This window comes from Phyllostomus discolor, chromosome 4 (genome assembly GCF_004126475.2).
Source record: "Phyllostomus discolor isolate MPI-MPIP mPhyDis1 chromosome 4, mPhyDis1.pri.v3, whole genome shotgun sequence".
NCBI lineage: Eukaryota > Metazoa > Chordata > Mammalia > Chiroptera > Phyllostomidae > Phyllostomus > Phyllostomus discolor.
In genome coordinates this window covers 205278865-205300145 of record NC_040906.2, presented here as the reverse complement: position 1 = coordinate 205300145, position 21281 = coordinate 205278865, and the positions used below count along the sequence as shown (strand labels likewise).

The window sequence follows — 21281 nt, the reverse complement described above, 5'->3', positions numbered from 1 at the left end:
TTATTAGGCAGTTACGCCACCCAAAGGTCTCGAAGGTCTTAGTTTTCCAGGAGGTGCAGCCGCACCCTAAATCACCGTCACTGTCACCGCCCCATGGCTCCTAGCAACCTGAGCACCCGTGGGTGCTGGCGCCGAAAGGACTTCCAGGAAATAACTGGCCCTCTGGCCCTCCGGCCCAGTTTCCCTGCCGGTGTTCTGGTCTCCACTCCAGCCCTGACCCAGTGTCGGTGTGCGTGGGTGTGCTTGCACACATTTCCGGGAACAGACCCGAACACGCCAGTGTCGACCCGTCCCTGCCACGGCCTTCACTCCCCACGGGCACCCCGTGCCAACAGGGCCTGGTTGCTTCCTCAGACAGAAACCAGACGGCTGAGGCCACGTGTAGAAGGGTGCGCGTGTGGCCGCTGCACCTGGAGCCCGTTCTTGGGTGCGGAGGGGTTTTCGGGGACTCCGCGCAGCGCGACACAGGCAGGCCTCAGCTCTTCGGCCGGGACGACGCATCTCCCCTGCTCGCCTGCCGGAGCCAGGGAGCCCTGAAAACCACAGAACTATGGTGAGGGGACAGAGGGGCCACACGTGACACTGTCCCCAGTCCCCAGGCACTGGACCAACAGCCGGTGGGGGGGGGGGGGGGGCTGGGGCCGCACGAACTCTGCCGAAGCGAAGTGCAGAGTGGAAGCAGGTGCCACCAGGGGAGGTGCAGGGGGCGTGCGGGGACCTTGCCAGGGGCCGGGCACCTCAGGGGGCAGCTGTCCGACTCTGAGCTCCGAGGGACATGTCCTCTCCTCGGACCAGGAGCGGTTCACCCTCTGTGTGTCCTCAGGGGCAGCCGGGGTCGGGCCAGGGCATGGCCACCTCCCAAAGTGACCCGCCCCTGGGAGGCGTGGGAAGGCCATCTTGTTATAGTCTTAGTCCAGCAGCACCTTGGGTCTCCGATGGCCTTCACGCAAGTCATCGGCGTCATCTCCCTGTAAAAATAACGCGTGGCGGTGAGGCTGCCCTGGGGTCAGGAGGGCTTGCTCTGCGAGACGAGGCGGGAGGCAGGTTCCTGACGGGGCGTTTCCCTTCTTCACGTGAAGCGGCCCAAGTGGAAGGGCATTTACGCTGGAGCGAGTGAAGTCTGCATTCTTGGGGCATCCGACCTGGGGCCCGTGGGCCGCAAGCAGCCCAGGATGGCTATGAATGCAGCGCAACACAAAATCATACATTTACTTAAAACGAGAGGAGATTTTTTTTGCAACATATTTAATGCTTGGGCCAAGACAACTCTTCTTCTTCCAGTGTGGCCCAGAGATGACAAAAGGTTGGTCACCTGTAGGTTTCCAAGGGCCCGTGTGGTCCCTGCAGGCTTTGGTCCCCTCGGAGCGGTCCCTTCGCGGTGCAGGCCAGACCTGTCCTGATGGGCTGAGGGGGACAGGGAGAGCGTGTCTGCCTCCGTGCGCATGCTCTGGGACCTGTGTGTCTGCTCTGGGGCCGCCCCCGCCCCCGGGGCCTCTTCTCCGGGTTCCCCCCCAACCTGGCGCCTGGCCTGGCTTGCCTTGGGGTGTGTGCTGCAAGAGAGAGGAGGAGGCACCCAGGGCCGAAGCCACAGCCTTTGAGTAACCGCGTGGGTCATACTCTCTGCGTGAGAACAGAGTCCGGGAGCCCTTGAGGCAGGAGCACCAGGAGGCAGGCCCCCAGGGCCGGCGCGGGGCAGGTCACACCACAGTCAGCGGGAGACCGACGTGTTCCCTGCTCAGGAAGGGTCACCGAGGGGATCCGTTCCAGCTCCGCCTGGAGACAGGTGGCATTGGTGCTGCGTTTCTTTGTCCCTGGAGGCGAGTAGCATGCCTGTCCCTAAGCGGAGGGCGCTCTGTGGGGTGTCGTGCACTGAGGGCCACTGTCAGCACCGGAGGATGGAGAGCGAGAGCCGTCGTCGGTCGGTCATCGTGAGTCCTGGGATGCGTCTCCAGCAGGAGTGCCTGGCGGGTGTGCGCTGCGGCAGGCCCTGTGCTGGGCGTGGTGCAGACACCACGGTGGACTGAAGGATGCAGTCCCCTCCGTGCGAGGACGGCGGAGAAGGGCGCTGGGCCTGCCGCACAGCGGGGTCACCGAGGGCCATGGTGAAGGGGGCGTGTGTTGGCTGCAGGCCGCAGGGGTGGGAGGACGGGGGTGACACCCAGCTGGCCCCCAGTGGCACCCGGAAGCATGAGCACGGGCCTCACCGAGACCGGTGGGGGTCAGACCCGCGAGGATCCGCCCTGCCATTTCGCCGCCTGGACCCCCGGCAACGCCTCCCATGAGCCAAGCCCGTCCCCTGCTACAATGCGATCCAAGCACTCGCTGCCCTGGTGTCCCCCCTCTTCCCACAACGTCCTGCCCACTGGCAATGCCACCAACGCCCCCTTGTCACACTCGCCACCGTCCCCCCTGCCTGTGCTGCCATCGAGCCATGACTGTGTGTTAGAGACCCACGGTGGAGAGGGTGCTGGACCAGGAATGCCCTCCCATTGTCCCCTGCACTCGGGGAGCCCGATCCCCCACCCACCCCGCCCTGGCATGTCTTCTGCCCTGTTGCCCTCGTCCTGGGCCACCCCCGGAAGGACTCAGGCTGCCCTTCGGAATAGAAGGGGTCACCGGGGTCTGCACCCAGGGACAGGGGGCGGGGCCTGTGCAGGGAGCACCTCTCTCCTCTGTTTGGTTCTGGAGCCCCGACCCAGCGGCCCAAGACCCCCTGGTGGTCCCCACATGCCCCTTGGCTCCCTGCCCCTCCTCTGCACCCAGGAGGGGGCACTGGTGGGGAGATGTGAGCCAGAGCCAGAGCGAGAGCATCTGGGACGTTCTGCCGGACTTCCACCAGGATTCACGTTTATCTCCAGTCTGCGAGAAGTAGACTCTCCGGGTGTTCCACAGCGCGTTGGTGTTCCACAGCGCATTCCCCCGTGGCCGTGACTCACTGTGGAACGTCATTCACTCTGTTTCCAGTTCTCGAGACTGGCCGGGTGGTGTCGGGTCTCCCCGTTTCCTCCTGCAGCGTCAGCAGAGGGAGGAGGCAGGAGAGAGACGCGGCGTGAGCAGAGTCAGGCCGAGTCTGCGTTCCCCTAGTTGGCACGAACCGAGTCTGTCACCTTCTGGTGCGCACGCACACACGCCCCTGGTGAGTCACGCTGAGCTCCGGTCTCGTCCCCTGCACTCGCTGCGGAGAAGGACTGCCAGCTCCGGTCCCGGTCCCGGCCGCTCCGTCCCTGCCTCCTCCTGATGGAGAGTGCGTCTGTCCGTTCAGCTACTGAGTCACAGAGTTGGGGGCAGAGACGTAACACAGACGTCGCTGGCTTCCTGTTCCTCTCTTCCCACAAGACTTGGAGCCAGCACCTCGGGGCCATGGGTGATCCTGTCCATCGCTGCACGCCCAGCACCCGGCACACGCCCAGCACCCGGCACACGCCCAGCACAGGGGAGGGATTTAACAAATACCCGTTGCACAGACAGGACAGTTTCGAGGTTCACGTACCACACGTGCCAACAGAGGCTGAGCTGCGGTCGACTTGCTGGTCCCCAAGGACCTGTGGCTCACACATCTGTGACCGTCTCTCTAGCGCACGGTCAGGAAGAAATTCAGAGGTGACGTGTGGATGTTTCAGCCCACTTCGTATTCGAGTCTCCGAAGTTTCACTTAAGATGCCCCATTCAGATATTTTGTGTGTTTAGTGGAAATAAGTAAACCGGGCGAACCCAAGTGACTGACGGGTGACCACGCTGGTGAGGCTGCAGGAGCGGCCACCGGTGCGGGAGGAGGCAGCGGCTGGAGGCGGGGCCGTCTGGCGCACAGCGTCTCAGCCCCCGACGGTGCTCCCCACCATCCCTCAGGGCGGTCAGAGGAGGTGGGGGCGTCACGGAACGGGGACTGATGGGCATGCTCTCCCCGTCCCAACCGTGTCACGAACCCGCCACCAGCGCTTCACAGTTCCATCGTGCCAGTGGGCAGCAGCCCTGTTGGAGCCGTCCTTACCCGGAGGGTCCCGATCCCACCAGCGTATCTCACGGAGACGAGAGCCACGCCATCTCGGGGTGGAGTGGGCGGGGTCTCCGTGTGTTCTTAAAGCAGCTCTTTCCAGCAGCCTGCAGACACTGTATGGGGGTTGATCAGTTGGCTGGCAGTGCCAGCTCCAGGGTCTGTGACAGATGCAGCCTGTTGCTGTCACTACACGTGGAGGCGTGGCTCAGGGAATGGGTGGAACTCAGAAACGTTCAGCCGTGTGCTTACCCGGGGGATAACAGCAGCTGCACATTATTTAACACCCGTGTGTAGGGTCTCAACTCTGCACTTCAGTGTGTTTCCATGTGTTACGAGACCTTTACAGCCACACGTCGAGGGATGATTGTCCTGGTAACACAGCCACAAAAACTGAGGCTCAGGCAGGTTAAGTGTCCCCAGAGTCACACAGTCAGCTGGGCCATGGCGGAGCCAGGTTAAAAGAACCAGGACCGTCTGATTCAGAAGCTCTTCATGAGGTCCTGGTGAGGGGAGGAAGCCCAGCAGCGTTTCCGGGACTTGGGAGCCCTCATATGTCAAAAATCTCACGTATCACGTACACGTAACCCATATCAAGGCCTAGGCCTAACGGTAACACGTGGGTGTGAAGTGGAAAGACATCCTAACACAACACAAAGGCAGAGACGAGCCTGGGCCCCCCTGCCGGTCCCCCTGGCGACGCAGAGCCTCAGCTGGGCTCCGGAAGAAGGACGTGCTGACGCCGGCCACTCCTTAGAGGTGGAGCCATGAGGGGGACACGGAGAAGTGGTTTTCTGATGGACTGCAGGGCCCTCTAGTTAAACCTGAAGGTCGCTCCTGCTGTGACCACCGGGCTGGAGCCCCTGCTGTTCCTCCCGTTTCACCCTTTCCCCGTCACCCGGGGGACCCAGCTGCGGCCCCAGGTCCTTTAGAGAGGCAGCGTTACGTAACCAGCATTTCCGTGGCCATCCGTGCTCGCGGGAAACCCACAGAGGGGGCTCCCAGACCAGGACTGGCAGGCGTTGTCCGCGACAGCTCAGAGAGGGCGTAGTTCAGCCTCCGGGAGCCACATTGTCTCCCCTGTCACCAGGACTCGCCTGTTGCCGTGTGACAGCTGCCGGGGGCAGTGCGTGCAGGAAACGAGCCCCGGGAATGCAATGAAAGTGGGTTCACGAGCACAGGTGGCGGAGCAGGCAGGGCCCTCGGGCCCAGGCGCGACTTCACCCTGCAGCACCAGGGGGTGCATGGTCCTGCGCCCTGCAGGGGCTGCAGTTCCTCGAGCGGTTCCCCTGGGGGCATTCCGGTGGCTTACAGTGAGTGGCCTAATGAGGCAGAACAGTGACAAGCATGTGGGCCCTCGAGCTCACTGCTCGGGGCTGCACTTGGACCCACATCACTGTCAAAGCCGCCGTGTCCTCTCGGTGGGTCAGCGAAGGCTGACCCCTGAGGCCCCCGTGGCTCACGGAGATGGAGCCGCGGGCAGGACCCACCTGAGAGTCCCCTTCCCTGGCAGGCAGGGTGGCGCGGCACAGGGCCGCCCCCCGCCAGACCCCACAGCCGTGGCCCGGAGCGCGTGGTCCCCTCGTGGGGATGGAGCAGGTCATCTCTCACAACTTTAACAGTGCCACGTGTTATTTTTGGAATGAGTTCAGGCACATGTCATTTTTAAAAATAGCCTTCACCTATCAGGAAGGCGAGTCCAGTTCCCCGGTGAGGATTCTGGGCTTTGTTTCCATCGCAAAGGCCGTGAGCAGGGAGGCGGCAGGAGTGACGGAAGCAGGGCCCACGGGGCAACCCCTGCTGGCCAAGGGGGGCTGAGGGGCTGGGCGGGGGACCCCCCACCCTCCATGACCAGAAACTCCCAGTGCACACACAGTGGATGAGCTTTCAAATGGCCGTGGCGGGGGTGGGGGGGGGGCAGGGCACGTCCCAAGGCTGTGTGTGTTCGTGCATTTGAGGGACCGGCCTTTCCTTCTCGTTATGGTGGGAGACAGCAGGATGACGCGCCTGCCTGTCCGACCTGAACCCCAAGCTGGAAGGCCAAGGCTGAAGACGGGGGAGGGTTCTCGCGGTCACGTGGCTGACGCAGTCCCAGCCGTCCTGCAGGCCCTGGTTGGCTCGAGATGCCACGCACCTGGATCGGGGGCTTCCGCCCTGAGGACGTTCCTCACCTCAGAGGACCATGGGGCTGCAGCTGGGTGCCTCCATGGTGGCGGCCCCGATGGCCTCAGCATTTCTAGGCTGTTGTCTCGGGGTTGCCACGTGACCAGCAAAACCGCGACGTCCCCAGCAACCATGTTCACGGTGGAAAACCCAGCCAGGCCTGCCGGCCGTCTCCCCTCTTCTCGGGGATCCAAGTCTTCCCAGAAGCCCCAGGACACTCGCACCCCCGAACAGACCTCCGAGCCGCCTCACCCAGGACCGGGTCATTTGTCCACACTAAGTTAAGGGGCCCAGGGGACCCTGGGCTGCCATCACTCGTAGTCACCCTGGTACTGAGCATGTTGCCTTTAGAACTAAATGGAGAGCGCGATCAAAGAGCAGGAAACAGGGGCCGTCGGGGCGGGGCCGGCGTCTGACCCAGGAACCTTCGTTAGTGTTTGCCGTGGACTTCGGCCTCTGACAGCCCACCCGGCCTAGTGTCTCAGCTTCCCCTGCTGCAGCTGTGTGACGCTGAGCAAGTCACTTAACATCTCTGAGCCTCCGTTTGGTCGCCTGTGCCCGCACGAGGGGAGCCCTCGCCTCACTCACGACGAGTCCTTGACCCACGGGTACCTCAAGGCTTGCTTCTCGAGAGAATTCGCCTGTTAGATTTTTGGGGGGAAAGCAAAAAGCCATAAATAACACAGAGACACTAAACCTGAAAGGTGTCTGTTTTTTCTTCCTCCTCTGGGGAACGCATGGAAAAAAAGGGTAAAAGCATCAATGGCTGTTTGCGTCTTCTTCCCGTCTGCACGGGGGCATGCGTGGCCTCGTGCCTCTGCGAGCTGGGACTTTGTGACGGTTGCCGAGGCGACTGGGAAGAGGAGGGAGGGCCGTGCTGGAGCACCACTCTTCTGGCCTCTGGGCCCCGCGGGTTCCATAACCAGACACCTGTCACCAGGAGCCCAGCTTGGGCCACCCTGACTGTCCATGTCACCACCTCAGCCACCTGTGCCATTGGCCAGGGATGGCTATTTCACGGAGCATCTTGGCCAATTCCAAAACTAGGGGTGAAGATATAGAACCCAAATCCACTGTTAAAAAGCCGTTTCTGTGTCTCCCTTGCCTGCCCCCTGCCCCCACTGGATCCTGGTCTCCCCAGTCCGGGGGCAGCCGTGCAGCCTGGCGCAGCCGGCCAGGGACCCATGCCAGCAGCCCAGGGCACCAGCCTCAGCCTTCAGGAGACACTGGCAAAGGGAGAGGTGGTGAGCTCCCTGGTGGCCGGGCACCCCTGTTCCCTCGTCTCCGAAAGGAGGGCGATGCTGGCCCTGCGGGGTGCGCAGGTTGCCTGGGGGTCGAGGGAGTTGACGGAAAGGGTTGGTAAAGTGCCGTTGCAACTCACGACAGGCTCAGCCCGCAGAAGCAATGGCGACCACCTGAAACCCTTAATGTTCCTGACCGCCCCCAGTGCCCACCCGAACGCCCACCCTCCCTGCCCCACACGGGGCTGACTTGGCACAACCTTGACCTCTGGCTGACCAGCAGGGAGTGCCTCTTGCTGTCCTGTGCTCCGGACGGTCCCCTCAGGCTCTCCCAGTGGCCGTGCACCCTCTCTTTCTGGGGAAACGAGGAGACAATGCGATGCCCACTGCCCTCTCCCTGACACCCCGCCCCGGGCCCCTCCTCCGCTTCAGGGCTCCAAGGTCCTGGCCAAGAAGGAGCTGGCCTACGTCCCGATCATCGGCTGGATGTGGTACTTCACAGAGATGGTCTTCTGCACGCGCAAGTGGGAGCAGGACCGCACGACCGTCGCCAGGAGCCTGCTGCACCTCCGCGACTACCCCGAGAAGTACTTCGTACGTAAGGCCCATGGCAGCCACCACCCCCGCACCCAGCGGCCGGTGCGCCCGCCCCAGGGTGCTCTCGTCACCCCCCACACACACACACACACACACGGACACTCACACACACACTGGGCAGCGCCCAGCTGCCAGCAGAGGTCGGCGGCATCTGGGTTCACCGGGAGGACAGGGGCAGGCACAGCTGTCAGGCCGTCCCCCCCTCTGGCCACGCCCCAGAGGTTTCTCCAGGAACACGTGTGGCTCGGGCATGCGATGGGGGGGGGGTGTGGCACCTGGGGTGCCATGTGACCCTGGCCTGTCCCCTGCAGTTCCTGATCCACTGCGAGGGCACGCGGTTCACAGAGAAGAAGCACCAGATCAGCATGCAGGTGGCCCAGGCCAAGGGGCTGCCCAGCCTCAAGCACCACCTGCTGCCGCGCACCAAGGGCTTCGCGGTCACCGTGAGGAGTCTGAGAAATGTAGGTAAGGACGACCCCGGGCGCGGCCGCCCCGCTGCAGCGAGGAACACCAGCCCACACCCCGACAGGCACTGCACTGCTGGGTCCCCACAGGGCTGATTGCTAGCCGACCCCAGGAGCAGCTGGGAGGGGAGGGGGCGAGGGTGGCCGGTGCACACGTGGCTAGCCAGGGGCCAGGCACCTGGGGTGGGAGGTGTGGCCGCTGCCTGCATGCAAGTGCACACGCAGGTGCTCACACTCACACTGAGGCAACACTGCCCTCCACTGCTCAGCACCGGTACTGCATGGCTGTGCACCATGGGGAAGCCCGGGGTCTCGCCCACCCGGTTTTGTGTGCATTGCCTGCTCATCTGCTGGCACCACTGCCCCCAGAGGACGCACTCTGTGAGCCTGTCATGTGCGGCAGCTGGCCCTCTGCGCTGGGAGCCCTAAGTCACTGTAGGTGAGAAAGAAAGTAGCAGCCGTAACTGCTGCTCAGCCTGTCCCTCCAGATCAGAAACGCCATTCTTTGTTCTTTTCCTGCCGGGGGACCAGCTCTCCCCCCAAAGGCCCCCATCCCTCCTCTCCAAAGGGGCCAGAAGGGTGGAGCTGGGGGTCTGGGGCGGCTCAGCCTCCCCCAGAGTCTCCTGGTGTCTGGCTATATGGGGGTGCAGGTGGACGCTACCCCAGAGAGAAGAGACACAGCAGTCGGACGTGGCTCTCTGTCCACACAGTCTCGTCCTTGGGCCTGGCCCCCGGGTCTCCCCTGCACCCTAGGAGTCCCCAGTGCTCGGGGGTTGGAGTCAGAGGCTGGAGTGTGGATGGCAAGTGGCCTTCTGTGGCACTGCCCTCCCCAACAAAAGCATTAATGTCCTCCCTGTTTTTTGGCCACATGTGAAGGGGCCATAACTCCGTGCCATAAGAACGCCCAGCACCCTCCTCCCATGCCTAGCAGTCCTGGTTTTCTAGGGGTTAGGGTTAGGGTTAGGGCTACCCTCAAGGGCGGTGCTGCCCCGGCTCAGACATGCCTTGTGAGAGCGTGCTTCTGACCGACCAGTCGTACTGTCGGCCCATTTAAGCACTGGCGTTGGTCGTTGGACACCCAGGCGGGACATCCAGGTGCCACTTCCCACGCCCCTGACCTCAGCAACGCCCTGGTTTCCTCCGGCCGGAAGCCCTAGTGTGCTTTTCTGGCCCCACAGCAGGGGGCGCACTCAGCCGGGGCACTCGGTCAAGGGCGGACAGCACGGAGGAGAGGCCGGTGGCCCCCGGCTCGGCCGCCACCCGCTAGCACCCGATGACTGTGTTCCAATGTGTGTGTCTGCAGAACCGGCCTCGGCTCACACGCTCTATACTGCTTTGTATTTGTTTTATTTTTTTATAGTTTCAGCTGTATATGACTGTACACTCAATTTCAGAAATAACGAAAACCCCACCCTGCTGGGCGTCCTGAACGGAAAGAAATACCACGCAGATTTATACGTCAGGTGAGTGGGGGCGGTTCCCGTCTCCGCCCGCAGCCCCCCTCCTGGGGGGGCGGGGCCTGTCCAGTCTTCCCGGCCGCAGCCGTGCTGCGGTCTGCGTTCGAGCTGTGCGTTTGAAAGGCACGCGCCCTGTTGGGGACACTGGGGTGAGCTGTGCCCCCTCCTGGTCCTCTCTCGCCGACACCTCCAGATCGTGGCACCCGGGCTGGGCAGCGGAAGTGGGTGTTTTGCCGTCATTTTAAGACCAGGTGTGAAGGGATGGTGTCACGGACCCCCGGTTGGACAGAGAAGCGCATGCGCAATTCCCGGGGAGGCCTGGACGCCGAGAGAACCGCCCTAGTGGTGCCTCACCCACGTGCTCCAGTCCAAGCTGGTAGGGTTTTGTTGGAAACACCTGGCAAGGTGTTGGACAAACCAGTTCCCTCTGCCTGTTTATCAACTCGAGAATGTCTGGCCCTGGAAACCACTGGAAGATGACATCGGACAGTGAGACAACGGTGACTCATTCACACGCTAACATCCCATGTGACAGGGCTCAGACTGGATTTTTTTTTTTTTAATGATTCAACACGCCCACTGTTGGAGAGCTGGCCACGTGTTCAGTGACATCCTGATGACTTAAGACCCCAGAGATGCTAAGGGACAGCACAGCGTAAGGGAAGTCCAGTGGCTGGTCACCCACCCGGGCTGCAGGAAGAGCTGGACCTTGCACCAGCAGACAGCAGCCTGAGTTACTTGGCTTTCTACCTCAAAGCAACGCTGGTTCCCCCTTAAAAACAGGAAAGAAGCATCATAAGTATCATCCATAAGTTTCTCCATCGATGCCGCAGTCTGCTGTCTGCCCTATCGCTCCGTGTAAGGCCCGGGGACAGGAGATGCACCCTCCTTCCCAAAGGGAAGTGAGGCTGCCCCCTGGGTTCTGACAACACCCGGCAGGCCCTCCGCTCAGGGGGCCAGCAGGGCCGGGGTGTTTGGGGGGAACCCAGAGCAGTCAGTATGCAGGAGGACCTCGGCCCCACTAGGCCCTGCTCAGGCCCCTGGCCCCTGGGCGCTCAGGTGCGCGCCGGGGAGGGGCACCGCAGCCCTGCCTGGCCCACCCTCGGGGGCACCCATACCTCAGCCCTTGCCAGCACCTCGGAAGGCTGTCTCAAGCCGCTGGGCCTGGGAGGGTCCCCTGGTTTCTCCCACCCTGGGGGGCGTTCGCTCCTCAGGACACAGGCCACGTCCCTGAGGTCCGCAGAACCCCCACAGTCAGTCTGCCCCGACGCTGCCCGCCAGGCCCTGGACCGCTGATGGGGGACACCTGGCCACTAGCGCCAGGTCGTTACCTGGAGGGGGAAAGTACCTGCACCTTGTCAGCTGGACTCGGTGCTTCCCAGGCTGCCTCGTGGGGAAACCGAGGCAGCTGCCCTTGATGGGCCTCTCCGTGGGGGGTGGGGAAGACCTGAGAGGGTAGAGCCTGCTTGGTCCTTCTGCCCTGGGCCAGGATTTCGTTCCCGCCGGGGTTCCCCCGTGCAGATGGGGGCTCCCCGTTTCCTAGCAGCTGAATTACCCCCCTCACAGCCCCAGGACCCAGCCACCTGCATAGAGGAGGCCGGAAGTCCGAGGCACGGTGGGTGGGCGGGCCCTGGCGCCGGGCTCCTGCCAGCTCCGCTCTCTGCCTTGCAGGCGGATCCCCCTGGAGGAAGTCCCCGAGGACGAGGGCGCGTGCGCGGCCTGGCTCCACCGGCTCTACCAGGAGAAGGTCAGTGCCACGCGGCGGCTCCGCGGGCTCCGAGCACCCACTTGGGGGGGGCAGAGCAGGTGTGCGGTGGGGGGGGCCTTTCCCTCCGGGGGCGAGGTCTCACACCCTCGTAAGCAACGGCCCTGGAGCTGACCCTCGGCTCAGCAACGGGGAAGAGAGCAAAGTGTGCTGTGGGGGGCGTCACTGAGAGCGCGCAAGCACGTTATGGGTTTAGTGGGCAGAAAAGGCCGCGATGGCCCGGGCAGCCCTGGCTCTCCCCGAGGCAGCATGTTCCTGGGGTGGGGTGTATCCCTCCGCGGTCACAGGGGCTCGCCGGCTCCGGGATCTGCAACCCCGCTGCCCGTGTGGTCTCCAAGCACCGCGGGCACGAGCAGGAAGGCGCCTAGGAGGTCCAGCTGGGCGGGTTCGATCTCTGCAGGGCCCGCCCCGCCCCCGGCCTGGGGTGGCCCAGGGCCCCCCACTCTCTCTTCCCCCCCTCTGAGCACGGCCTCGTCTCTCCGTGCGTTCTCCTCTCCTCTGGGACGTGCGCAGGGCAGAGGGAGCTCATCCGTGCTGGGCCCGACCGCCCGACCTCACGGAGGTAGGCAGGTGTGGCTTCCACCTGGCGAGGAAGGCGTTTCGTCGCCCCGGAAACGCTGAATTCTGGCCCTTCGTGCACGTGAGGCCCAAACGGGCTCGTTATCTAGAACCAAACCCATTCGGCGGCTCTGCTGCCCCTGCCCCAACTCCCAGACTCCCCGGCCGCGGGGCACGTGCTGTCTTCTCTGCCCGGTCCTCGCTCAGGGCGTTCTGGGCCCCCTCGCGGGGGGAACCAGAACTCGAGACCGAGCTTGAGGAGGTTTCGGGGTCTCGGTCCGATCGCCAGGACCCGATGAAGCAGAGACGCTCTCACGAACGCACTCAGTGTTCTGCACGAAGCTGCGAGATTCTCGCGGCGAGCTGCTGCTGTCTTTCCCAGGGGCGCGCGCTTTTCCCCATGATGCCTCTGGCACGCCGCTCCCGGGACAAGCCCTTTGGGTCTCTCTTCTGGGTGGTTCTGGGCACAGCTCTCCAGTCCCCTCTGACGCCAGGAAGCAGGGACTAGTCACGTGTCGGCGGAACACGTGGCCGCGTGAACGCCTGGGCCTCGCGCTCCGAGACTGTTTGCAGGAGGCCCGGGCGGCACTAGGGGCTGCGAGCGCTCACGTTTTTAACGGGGTTCCAGGTTCTCAGGGTCCCGTGCTGCTGCTGCGCGCCTGGGCCCGGACGGAAGCACGATGTGAGTGCTTCCCCGCGGGTTTGCTCACGAGGCGGCGCTCTCCTCGTGCCAGTTTCCCGTGGAATCATCCAGGGCAGCGAGGCTCCGCAGGTGCGCGCCAGAGTTCCTAAAACACGCGGCACCTGGCTGTTTAGTCGGGGGCCCCGAGCTCTCCTCCCTAGAGTGTCAAATAGAAAAATGGCAACAGCCAACGCAACGGTAGCCGCCTGGTGCGAATGAATCAAACGGATACTTTGTCAGATCAAAAAAGATATATTTTGGTGTGCCACAGAATTTTAGTAATTAGTTTATGTGTGTTGTGAGGTGACAGTGGTTGGAAATCGCTGGTTTAGGTGATATAAAAAATATCACTATTAGCAAAAACAAAAATATGGTCAGAAAAGGCCTAAGAAGGGAATCCTTTTGTAAGGAGCCACAAAAACCAACAGCAAATGCAGCCCCGTAACCCCTCAAAGCAAAGGGACTGGCGCACCTGTGTGGAGGTGGGAGCTTATTCCTGATTGGCCCACCTGTGTGGAGGCGGGAGCTTATTCCTGATTGGCCCACCTGTGGGGAGGCGGGAGCTCGTTCTCACTCGGCCCACCTGCGTGGAGGCAGGTGCAGCGCGGTGACTGCGCAGGGGGCCCTGGGCTTTAGTGCAGAGGCTCCTTCCCCCCCCCCCCCCCCATAGTCTCAGGATGTTTTTCTTGCAACGGCATTTGCATTAAAATGACAGCGTTCAATGTGGAAGGGGCTCCGCAGGCAGCCACCTAGTTCACAGCTCTCAGGTTAGTTAAATCAAGGTCTGGAAAAGGACATGATTTGCCCACGTCTCCCAGCTCTTCACTCAAGGCTGGGGGCTGGCGGCCAGGTCCTCTTCCCCGACCAGGACCGGGATGGCCGCTTGTTCCCTGAGAATGGACACGGGAGGCTGGCTTTTCCCCGTGGGCACAGCCACTGAGCCGTGCGTGCATCGGCTGTACCTCCGGGAGGGAAGCGCTGTCGCTCCCGGGCCCACCCTGTTTTCCCAGGAGCCTCGGTGGGGCTGGGACCTCACGTCGTGCCCCAGGTGTTGGTGCCTGCCGAGCTTGCTGCCATGGGGTTCCATTTAATCCTCACTTCCCTTCCGTGCACAAGCGAAGTGTCTGCCAAATGTCGACTGTAAACTCCTAACGGGGCAGGTCCCATGGGTGCTCGTGCCCCAGAGCTCCGACGTTCAGTGAAAGGTTCGGTGAGAGGTCCGTGTCTGCCCTGCGCTAGCCCTGCCCGTCGTTTCTGTGCAGCTAGGTCAGTGCACCTCTGAAGGAGCCACCCCCTGGAGCACGGGCGGCGAACACAGGGTCCGCAGGCAGAATCCAGCCCCACACCTTGTTTCACCCCAGCGGCAGCACCAAGCTCCCTGCCCCTGGTTGAGGAGCAGTTACATGTACACGGTCCTAATGTTGCACTCAGCCCTTTGAAGGCCACCGAGAGGCTGACGTGGCCCCCGGTGACAATGAGTTTGACGCCCCTGCTCTAGCAGCAGGTACTGCTGTTGCCTGGGATAATCCTGCCCCCCAGCCCGCCCACTGTCTCCCGCCTGCCCGTGAACTCCTTCCCTTCCCTCCTTAATCCCAAATGCGTGACAGCTGCGGCAAATCGCTGCTCTCCGAGGTGTTTTCCGTCTGCAGGGATCCTGCTTCCAGGCCCGTCCCCCGTCTCCAGGCACCTCCTCTGTCTGGCTCGTTTTTGTGAACCTTCCCTGCAGGTCTGGGCGTTCTCAGGTCCACACATCTCTCCCCAGGCCTTCCTGGTGTAACTGCTCCTCGTTTGTAGCTACAAGCACCTCCTGGCCTGCAGCCTGCGGCCTGCGGGAGGGGTCAGGCAGGAGCCGCTCTCAGTGAAAACTTGAAATTGGGCGCCGCAGGGCGTGCAGGGTCCCAGGAGCCCAGGGTCGGGGTGGCTGGGGGGGGACGCAGAGCCCAGGCACGGGGAGCAGAGGCTCACGGACACAAATTCACTTCTCTCAGCTCTGGAGGCGGGGTTTAGGAGTCGGAGCTCAGGGCGACAGCTCAGTCTGACTGGTCCCAGCCCCCGTCCCGGCTGCTGTGTCCACACACGGTGGACAGAGGGAGGGGGCTCTCTGGGGTCGCAGGACCAAGGGCACTAACCCCGGTCATAAGGCTCCACTGATGCGGACCCCGACCCGTGGGGTCCATGGGTTGTGGCTGCGAGAGACAAATGCACACGGACTGCAGAGTCCAGTGGGGAAAAACGGACGGCGTGGCCGCTCTCTGAGTGAGAGAGAGAGTCCGGACCCCCGCCTGAACAGGCTGTTACTGCTTTTCTGGGCACATTACATGAGGACGGTCCTCATTTACCATGCACAGGTTCGCTCTAGGGGATCACCTTTTACAGATAACAAAGGAAAGAATGTTGCTAATTACTTCAAAGAGAAGGATGTTGCAGACCAAGGGGAAAGGTGGTTGAATTGGTTATACTCCATACTTGGGAGATTTAGCACGGATTTTAGGGAGCTTCTAAAGATTCACAGTAAACATTTGCTGCCTCAGTCCAGGGTGAGGGAGTTTTAGCAAAACCAAGCCTCACTGCAGCCTAGGTACAATGCAGGCCTGATTCCCCACGGGAGAACCTGTCCGTGGGTGTGGCTCTCGTGTGCCAGGCCCTCACTCCCCATTGGCCTTTCCGAGTGGGAGCTGGGCCACATCCCCCATGCCACGCGAAACGGTCACGTATACTCCACCCTCCGGGTCTAGTCACCCGGGGAGGGCACCTCCTGGGGAGGGCACAGGCAGCTCCGATCTCCGGGGGAGAGGCCAGAGGTTCTCCTAAAATGGCCTGTTTCGTGGACCAATTTAAAAAATAGTGACTCTGAGTGGTCCAAAAAGCATATTATCCCGTACACCCTGATTGGGGAAAAAAGTAGGATTGATGTGCTTTGGCCATTTCCATCTCGGCACTTGAGGCAGGTGGAAGCTCGTTTTCCAGACACGGCCGGGGTAAGCCGGGGTAAACTGAGGTAAGCCGGGGTATACTGGGGTAAGCCGGGGTACACCACTGGTGTGCTGTCAGCCCAGGGTGCTCTGACACCTTCGGCAGGAAGAAGCAGGGAACCCCCAGGGCCGGCTGACTCTGATCTGAGAAGGCTGCCTGCCCCTGTCCCCCAGAGGCTGGGACCCACCCTGGGCCTGGCCTCGTCCCCGCGCCTCTCCCCCCACCACCTGGAGCCCACGTGAGCCCGTGCGGGGAGGCCACCCACAGGGTGGTGGGGTGGGTGCCTCGGGCTCCTGTCCGAGGCGCAGGTCTCCACCCTGCTCTGGGGTCACCCAGGGCGGGGCCGGGGCAGCATCCCCCCGCCAACCCGTGCGGACGGCGCTCCTGCCCAGGAGGCTGGGCCTTGGGCTTCTCGCCAGCCCAGGCAGGCAGGGCAGTAAGCAGCCGGCGAGGGGGGACGCGGGCTGGCCTGGGCTCGGTGAGAGGCTACGGCGGCCCCGCCCCTCCAGCGGTCACTGTGGGAAGGGGATGGACGACCCTTACGTGCCCACAGGAACCTCCTGTGGGTGCTCCCACCCCGAGCTCTGTGGGGACCACTGGCGGCCCCCTCAGCGGCGGGGCCCGCGGGAGCCGGGTGTCCCGGGAGAGCGCTGAGAGCCCCCCTCTGTCCCCAGGACGCCTTCCAGGAGCAGTACTGCAGGACAGGCACCTTCCCCGAGACGCCCATGGTGCCCCCTCGGCGGCCCTGGACGCTGCTCAACTGGCTGCTCTGGGCCTCGCTGCTGCTCTGGCCCTTCTTCCGCTTCCTGGTCAGCATGGTCAGCAGCGGGTCGTCTCTGACGCTGGCCAGCTTCGTCCTCGTCTTCTTTGTGGGTGAGTGGCGGGGCAGGCCACAGTGCGGGCCGACTTCACTCCCGGCCTCGTGCTCCCTCCCCCGGGTCTGCAGGCCTGGGACTCCACCGGCTGTCCAGCCTCTCGCCCCCTCCCTGGCCGCGGGGTGGCCGTGTCCACCGGAGTTGGGCCCCCAGGGCAGGTGGGTGGTGACTGGCGTCTGCAGGTCTTGGCGCACACGGGTCCAGAGCCACAGCCCTGGTCCGGGGACTCGAGGGGGAGCTGCTGGGACAGGGAGTCCCCGGCCAGTGAGGCCATGCGCCCCACGGGTCCGTGCAAACCGGCAGGTGGTAGCCTGGTGTTACAGAGCACAAGGAGCCAAGGGGGGCCGAGGGCAATGGACTGCTACTGAAAGGAACCCCCCAGGCTCGTTATGTCCACCGCCTTATAGGGAAGACGTCTCTCAATGCCAGAGATTCGTGAAAAGGGAAGGAAATGTTTATTCAATGCTGTACAGACCTTAAAGTAGTGACCTAATGTCTTCATCAAAATCCCAAAGTCCCCTAAAACACCCACAAACACACACAGTCCTTCCTTCCCCCTTTGCCCAATCTGGGGTACCGTATCGGGAAAAGAAATAGAAGCCCATGACTCAGGCAGCCCCCAGTTCTTCCCAGCAATCTGTGCTTGGCTGGTAGGCCTCCCTCGGTTCCCGGCACCATCAGCTGTGTCTCCAGGATCTCTGCTAAAGCCTGGTGGTGGTTCCCCCTTCTAAAGCTGCAGGGGTCCCCACTCTGGCAAAACCGTTTGGTTCTCCCCACAATGGCTGCCGCATCTGGGTTTAAATCCCCACGCCAGTCCTCCTCTGCAGCCCCATTTCCGACTCCTCCCACACTCAGCTACACCTGCCAGCACTCCCCTGTCCCTCCAGCTTTCCTGGGCTGCCACGTGAGTCTGGGCAGGTGTGGCCCCATGTCAGGGAGCCAGTCTTCTCCAAGCTCCCACACAGGTGCTTTAACTTGGGGGAGTTGCCTTCCAGTTAGGTGTTGGTGGGGAAGTTACTTCCATCCCCCTGCCTCAGAGCATGGCCACAGCTATTTAACCTAGCTATGTGACCAGTTAAAGGTTATAGATATGTTAAATGACCCCACCAGAGGTTAGCTGCAAGGCTGTTGCTACGCAAAACAGCTCTCAATGGCCCTGCTCCATGTGTCCCTTCCCCAACCCACACCTGTGGGGGGAAGGGGGCGGGAGGACATCCTAATATTTCCTGGACACCCTGAGTTCTGGGGCCCATTCCAAGTCCCTATTTGGGGTCCCCCCTGTTGGCTGTACCCTGTCATACTGGGGTCACCTCTGGACAGATGGAGCCCCAACCCACTGTTGTGCCGGGGAGCCGGTGAGTTCACACTGCGGGGGATGGAGAGGAACCGGGGCAGGGGCTTGGAGCACTGGGATCCCCCAAAGCCCCTGGGAGCCCCCGAGGCCCGGTCCTCGGTCTCAGACACGTGCGCCCACACACGCTCACCCGGAGGAGTCGCTGACTCTGCCCTCTCCCGGCGGGTCGTGGCCGCCCCCGTCCACCCCACACACACCTACCTCGCTCCCCTGGATCGAGCCCACCAGTTCCCGACCGTAGCGGGGCTGCGACAGGCGAACCGGCCACGGTCCCTAAAATGGATCTTTAATGTTGCCTTTCCTGAAACTGATACATTTTAATGTTAAAAGTTAAAATAGCACCACACGCATGGAGAGCACAGAAAGACGAGGATGCAGAAACCCCTACGACGGAACTCCCCCAACCCGTGCTGCGGCCACCGCTGTGTGGCGGGCAAGTGTGTGGGGAGCGGTGGCCACCAGGGCCCCTGGCGAGGGACAGAAGGGGGACGCAGAGCCCAGCGCCCCCTGAAGGAGGCTCCCTGCCGTGTGGTCAGGGCCCAGGCAGAGGCTGAACATGCTCCCCAGGGCCTGGGGCCCCGAGCCTCAGCTCCTCTTCACCCCCCCCAAGTGTGAACTCACCGTCTCCCCGGCACAGCAGTGGGTGGGGGCCCGTCCGTCCAGAGCTGGCCCCAGGCTGCCATCTGCCCGTTTGCACGGACCCGTGGGGCGCGTGGCCTCACTGGCTGGGGATTCTCTGTCCCAGCTGCTCCCCCTCGAGTCCCCAGACCAGAGCTATGGCTCTGGACCCGTGTGCGCCAACCTGTCCATCCTCACACGTGCGGTGCGGGTCGGTGCCGGGCGCTCCAGCCGAGTGAGGCGAGCTCGTGCACCCGGGCCACCGGCCGAGCCTGGCCCTGCAAGGGGCGGCGGCCCTCAGCATCTGGGTGGTCGGGCCTGTGTCTCACGGGGGGCTGCACCCGCCCACCGCTCTCACGCTTGCCCCCGCAGCCGTGTGGAGTCGTGCTCCACGCTGAGCCAGGGTCTGGGCAGCCGCGCTCTCCGGGCTCCGGGTGTGTGGAGCGCCCCTGAAGGGGCTCCGGCTCCCACCCTGCAGCCTCGGGGATCACGGGGGGCAGGAGTCCCTGGAGCCCAGGTCCGGAGGGCGGGCTTCCCCGAGGTCTGCCCCCGGCCGGTGGTGCTGAAGGAGTCAGGCCTGCCGGCGGAACAGCCTCACGGTTCCTCTCCACGTCCCCAGTCCAGCGAGACCTGGGCCCCAGGCGCGGGGTAACCGTGCACCCAAGCCTGCCAGCCCCCCACTGGTGCCCGAGACCGATGTGCAGACCCCTGCCTTCTGCGGGTCTCGGCCGCCCCCCGGAGCCCCCGCGGCTCCTCCTGACGCCCGCCCTTCCCGTCTCCGCAGCGTCCGTGGGGGTGCGGTGGATGATCGGCGTGACGGAGATCGACAAGGGCTCTGCCTACGGCGACGGCGACAGCAGGCAGCGGCACGACGACTGACTCGGGACGACGCGAGCTGCCCGAGGGGACCTTGGGGACCTGGTGGGCGCGGCCTGGCTGCCCCGGTGGGGCCGGGGGCCGCGCTGGGAGAGCCCCCACTGGGCGCGGGGAGTGTGGTCTCCACACCACCGGACGGGGCTGGAGATGGGCTTAAACCTCTTCCTCGCCACTCGCTCGCGTGGGCTCCAGTTCTTTCTTTCTGTGCGTGTGTGTGCGTGTGAGAAAGAACACAGCGCAGTGAGGCTGGCTGACGTGCAGCCTTGGGCAGGCCTGGCCCTGTGATCACCGACGTGGGTGCGGCGTGGGGAGGGCAGGGGTGGCAGCCGGGGGACTGTCCCCTGCCTCCTTCGGCCCTGTTGTCTGTAACCCTGACGGCCAGAGAGAGACCGAGACAGGGGAAGGTGCTGTAGGCCAGATGACTAAATTATGCCTCACAAAAACAAAGTGTTTGGCTCCTTCACAGTGTGTGCGTGCACAGACCCACCCCCTTCCGCCCTGCACTTGCCGTGGGGCCGGGAGTTTGGGGCCTGGGGGCTCGCCAGCGGAGGGCGGGCTTGCTCGGCATGCAGAGGTGCCGACCACTGACATCAGACGTGAGGCCGGGACCCCGCAAGTTTGAGGGAGGCGATAGGCACTGGGGGGCGGCTGGGCAGTCCCCGTGGTGGGCAGTGATGGCCCCTGTAAGGCAGCTGTGGGCTTCCCAGTCTCCCTGCTGCGGGGCCTCCCCTCCCTGAGCCTCGGAGACGTGCCCAGCTCCCTGCAGAACCTGACCTTGAAACCCGGGCTCTGCAGCCTCGGAGAGCTGCTCTTACCTCCCCCGCACCCGGGCAGCAGGCAGACACGGCACACACCAACACCACGCAGGCCCCCCTTGCACGCGCACCGCACAGGCCCACCAGGGGCTCCTCAGCAGGGTCCGACTGCAGCCGGCCCTGGGGGGGCCGGGGCCCTGGGCCGCTGCCTTCCTCCCGGAAGCCCAGACTCCTGCTCTGGGGAAGTTCGGCTCTGCGGCCCCCGGTCCCTGGAGAAGGGCCCCCATGCAGGACTTGTGCGAACTGCAGCAGTCGCAGACACCAGACGCACACCAAGAAAGCACAGCGGCATGTCCCAGAGGAGAGCAGCAGGGACGGGACACGGTCCTCTGACGGAGGGGCAGTGGCACGAGGACTCACGGGGGCTCACGGGCACGAGTGCTGGTGGGAGGGGCCTGTGCCCAGGACAGGCCCGTCTGGCCGGGCCGGGGGAGGCAGGAGGAGCGTGCACACGGCAGCTGGCCAGGCCCGCTGCAGTCAGAGGCGTCTTCCACTCAGCCATGCACTCAGGTGTGTGCTCAGGTGTGCGGGCGCGCCCACCACAGACCCGAGGACGAGGGCTGCAGTTTCCCCCGCGCAGCCGGGTGTGCCGAGCGCCCACGAGGACCTCCGTTTGGGTTCAGGACGGGCGGGTCACTGGCACCCGCCTGCGGCCATGGAACACAAGCTCTGGCCGAGCTGTGGGAGGGGCTACCGATGAGTCCAGGGCCTGAGCCTGGACACCTGCTACTGTCCCGGAAGGCAGGGGTGCCTCCCATGTGAGGTCATGGCCCGGACCGGATGCAGGCTTCCACAAAGCACACAGGACAGATGCGGGGGCAGGAGCCCGGAAATGGGGAGCCCCCCGGGGCG

General features: G+C 63.6%; 1 protein-coding gene across 3 annotated transcripts in view; it reads left to right on the top strand.

Moving 5' to 3' along the window:
• Positions 1–20051, top strand: part of AGPAT4 (1-acylglycerol-3-phosphate O-acyltransferase 4) — an 81971-nt gene extending 61920 nt beyond the window's left edge. For 2 of the 3 annotated variants that reach the window (XM_036024956.1, XM_036024957.1), the window contains 6 exons: positions 7828–7989; positions 8304–8457; positions 9851–9919; positions 11585–11660; positions 16566–16764; positions 19523–20051. In XM_036024956.1, coding sequence (XP_035880849.1) covers positions 7828–7989; positions 8304–8457; positions 9851–9919; positions 11585–11660; positions 16566–16764; positions 19523–19617 — 755 coding nt within the window. In that variant the 3' untranslated portion in view covers positions 19618–20051. Of the gene's footprint in view, positions 1–7827; positions 7990–8303; positions 8458–9816; positions 9920–11584; positions 11661–16565; positions 16765–19522 lie in introns of all 3 variants that reach the window. The other variant, XM_028504013.2, reaches the window with a different exon arrangement.
• Positions 20052–21281: the final 1230 nt, after the last annotated feature.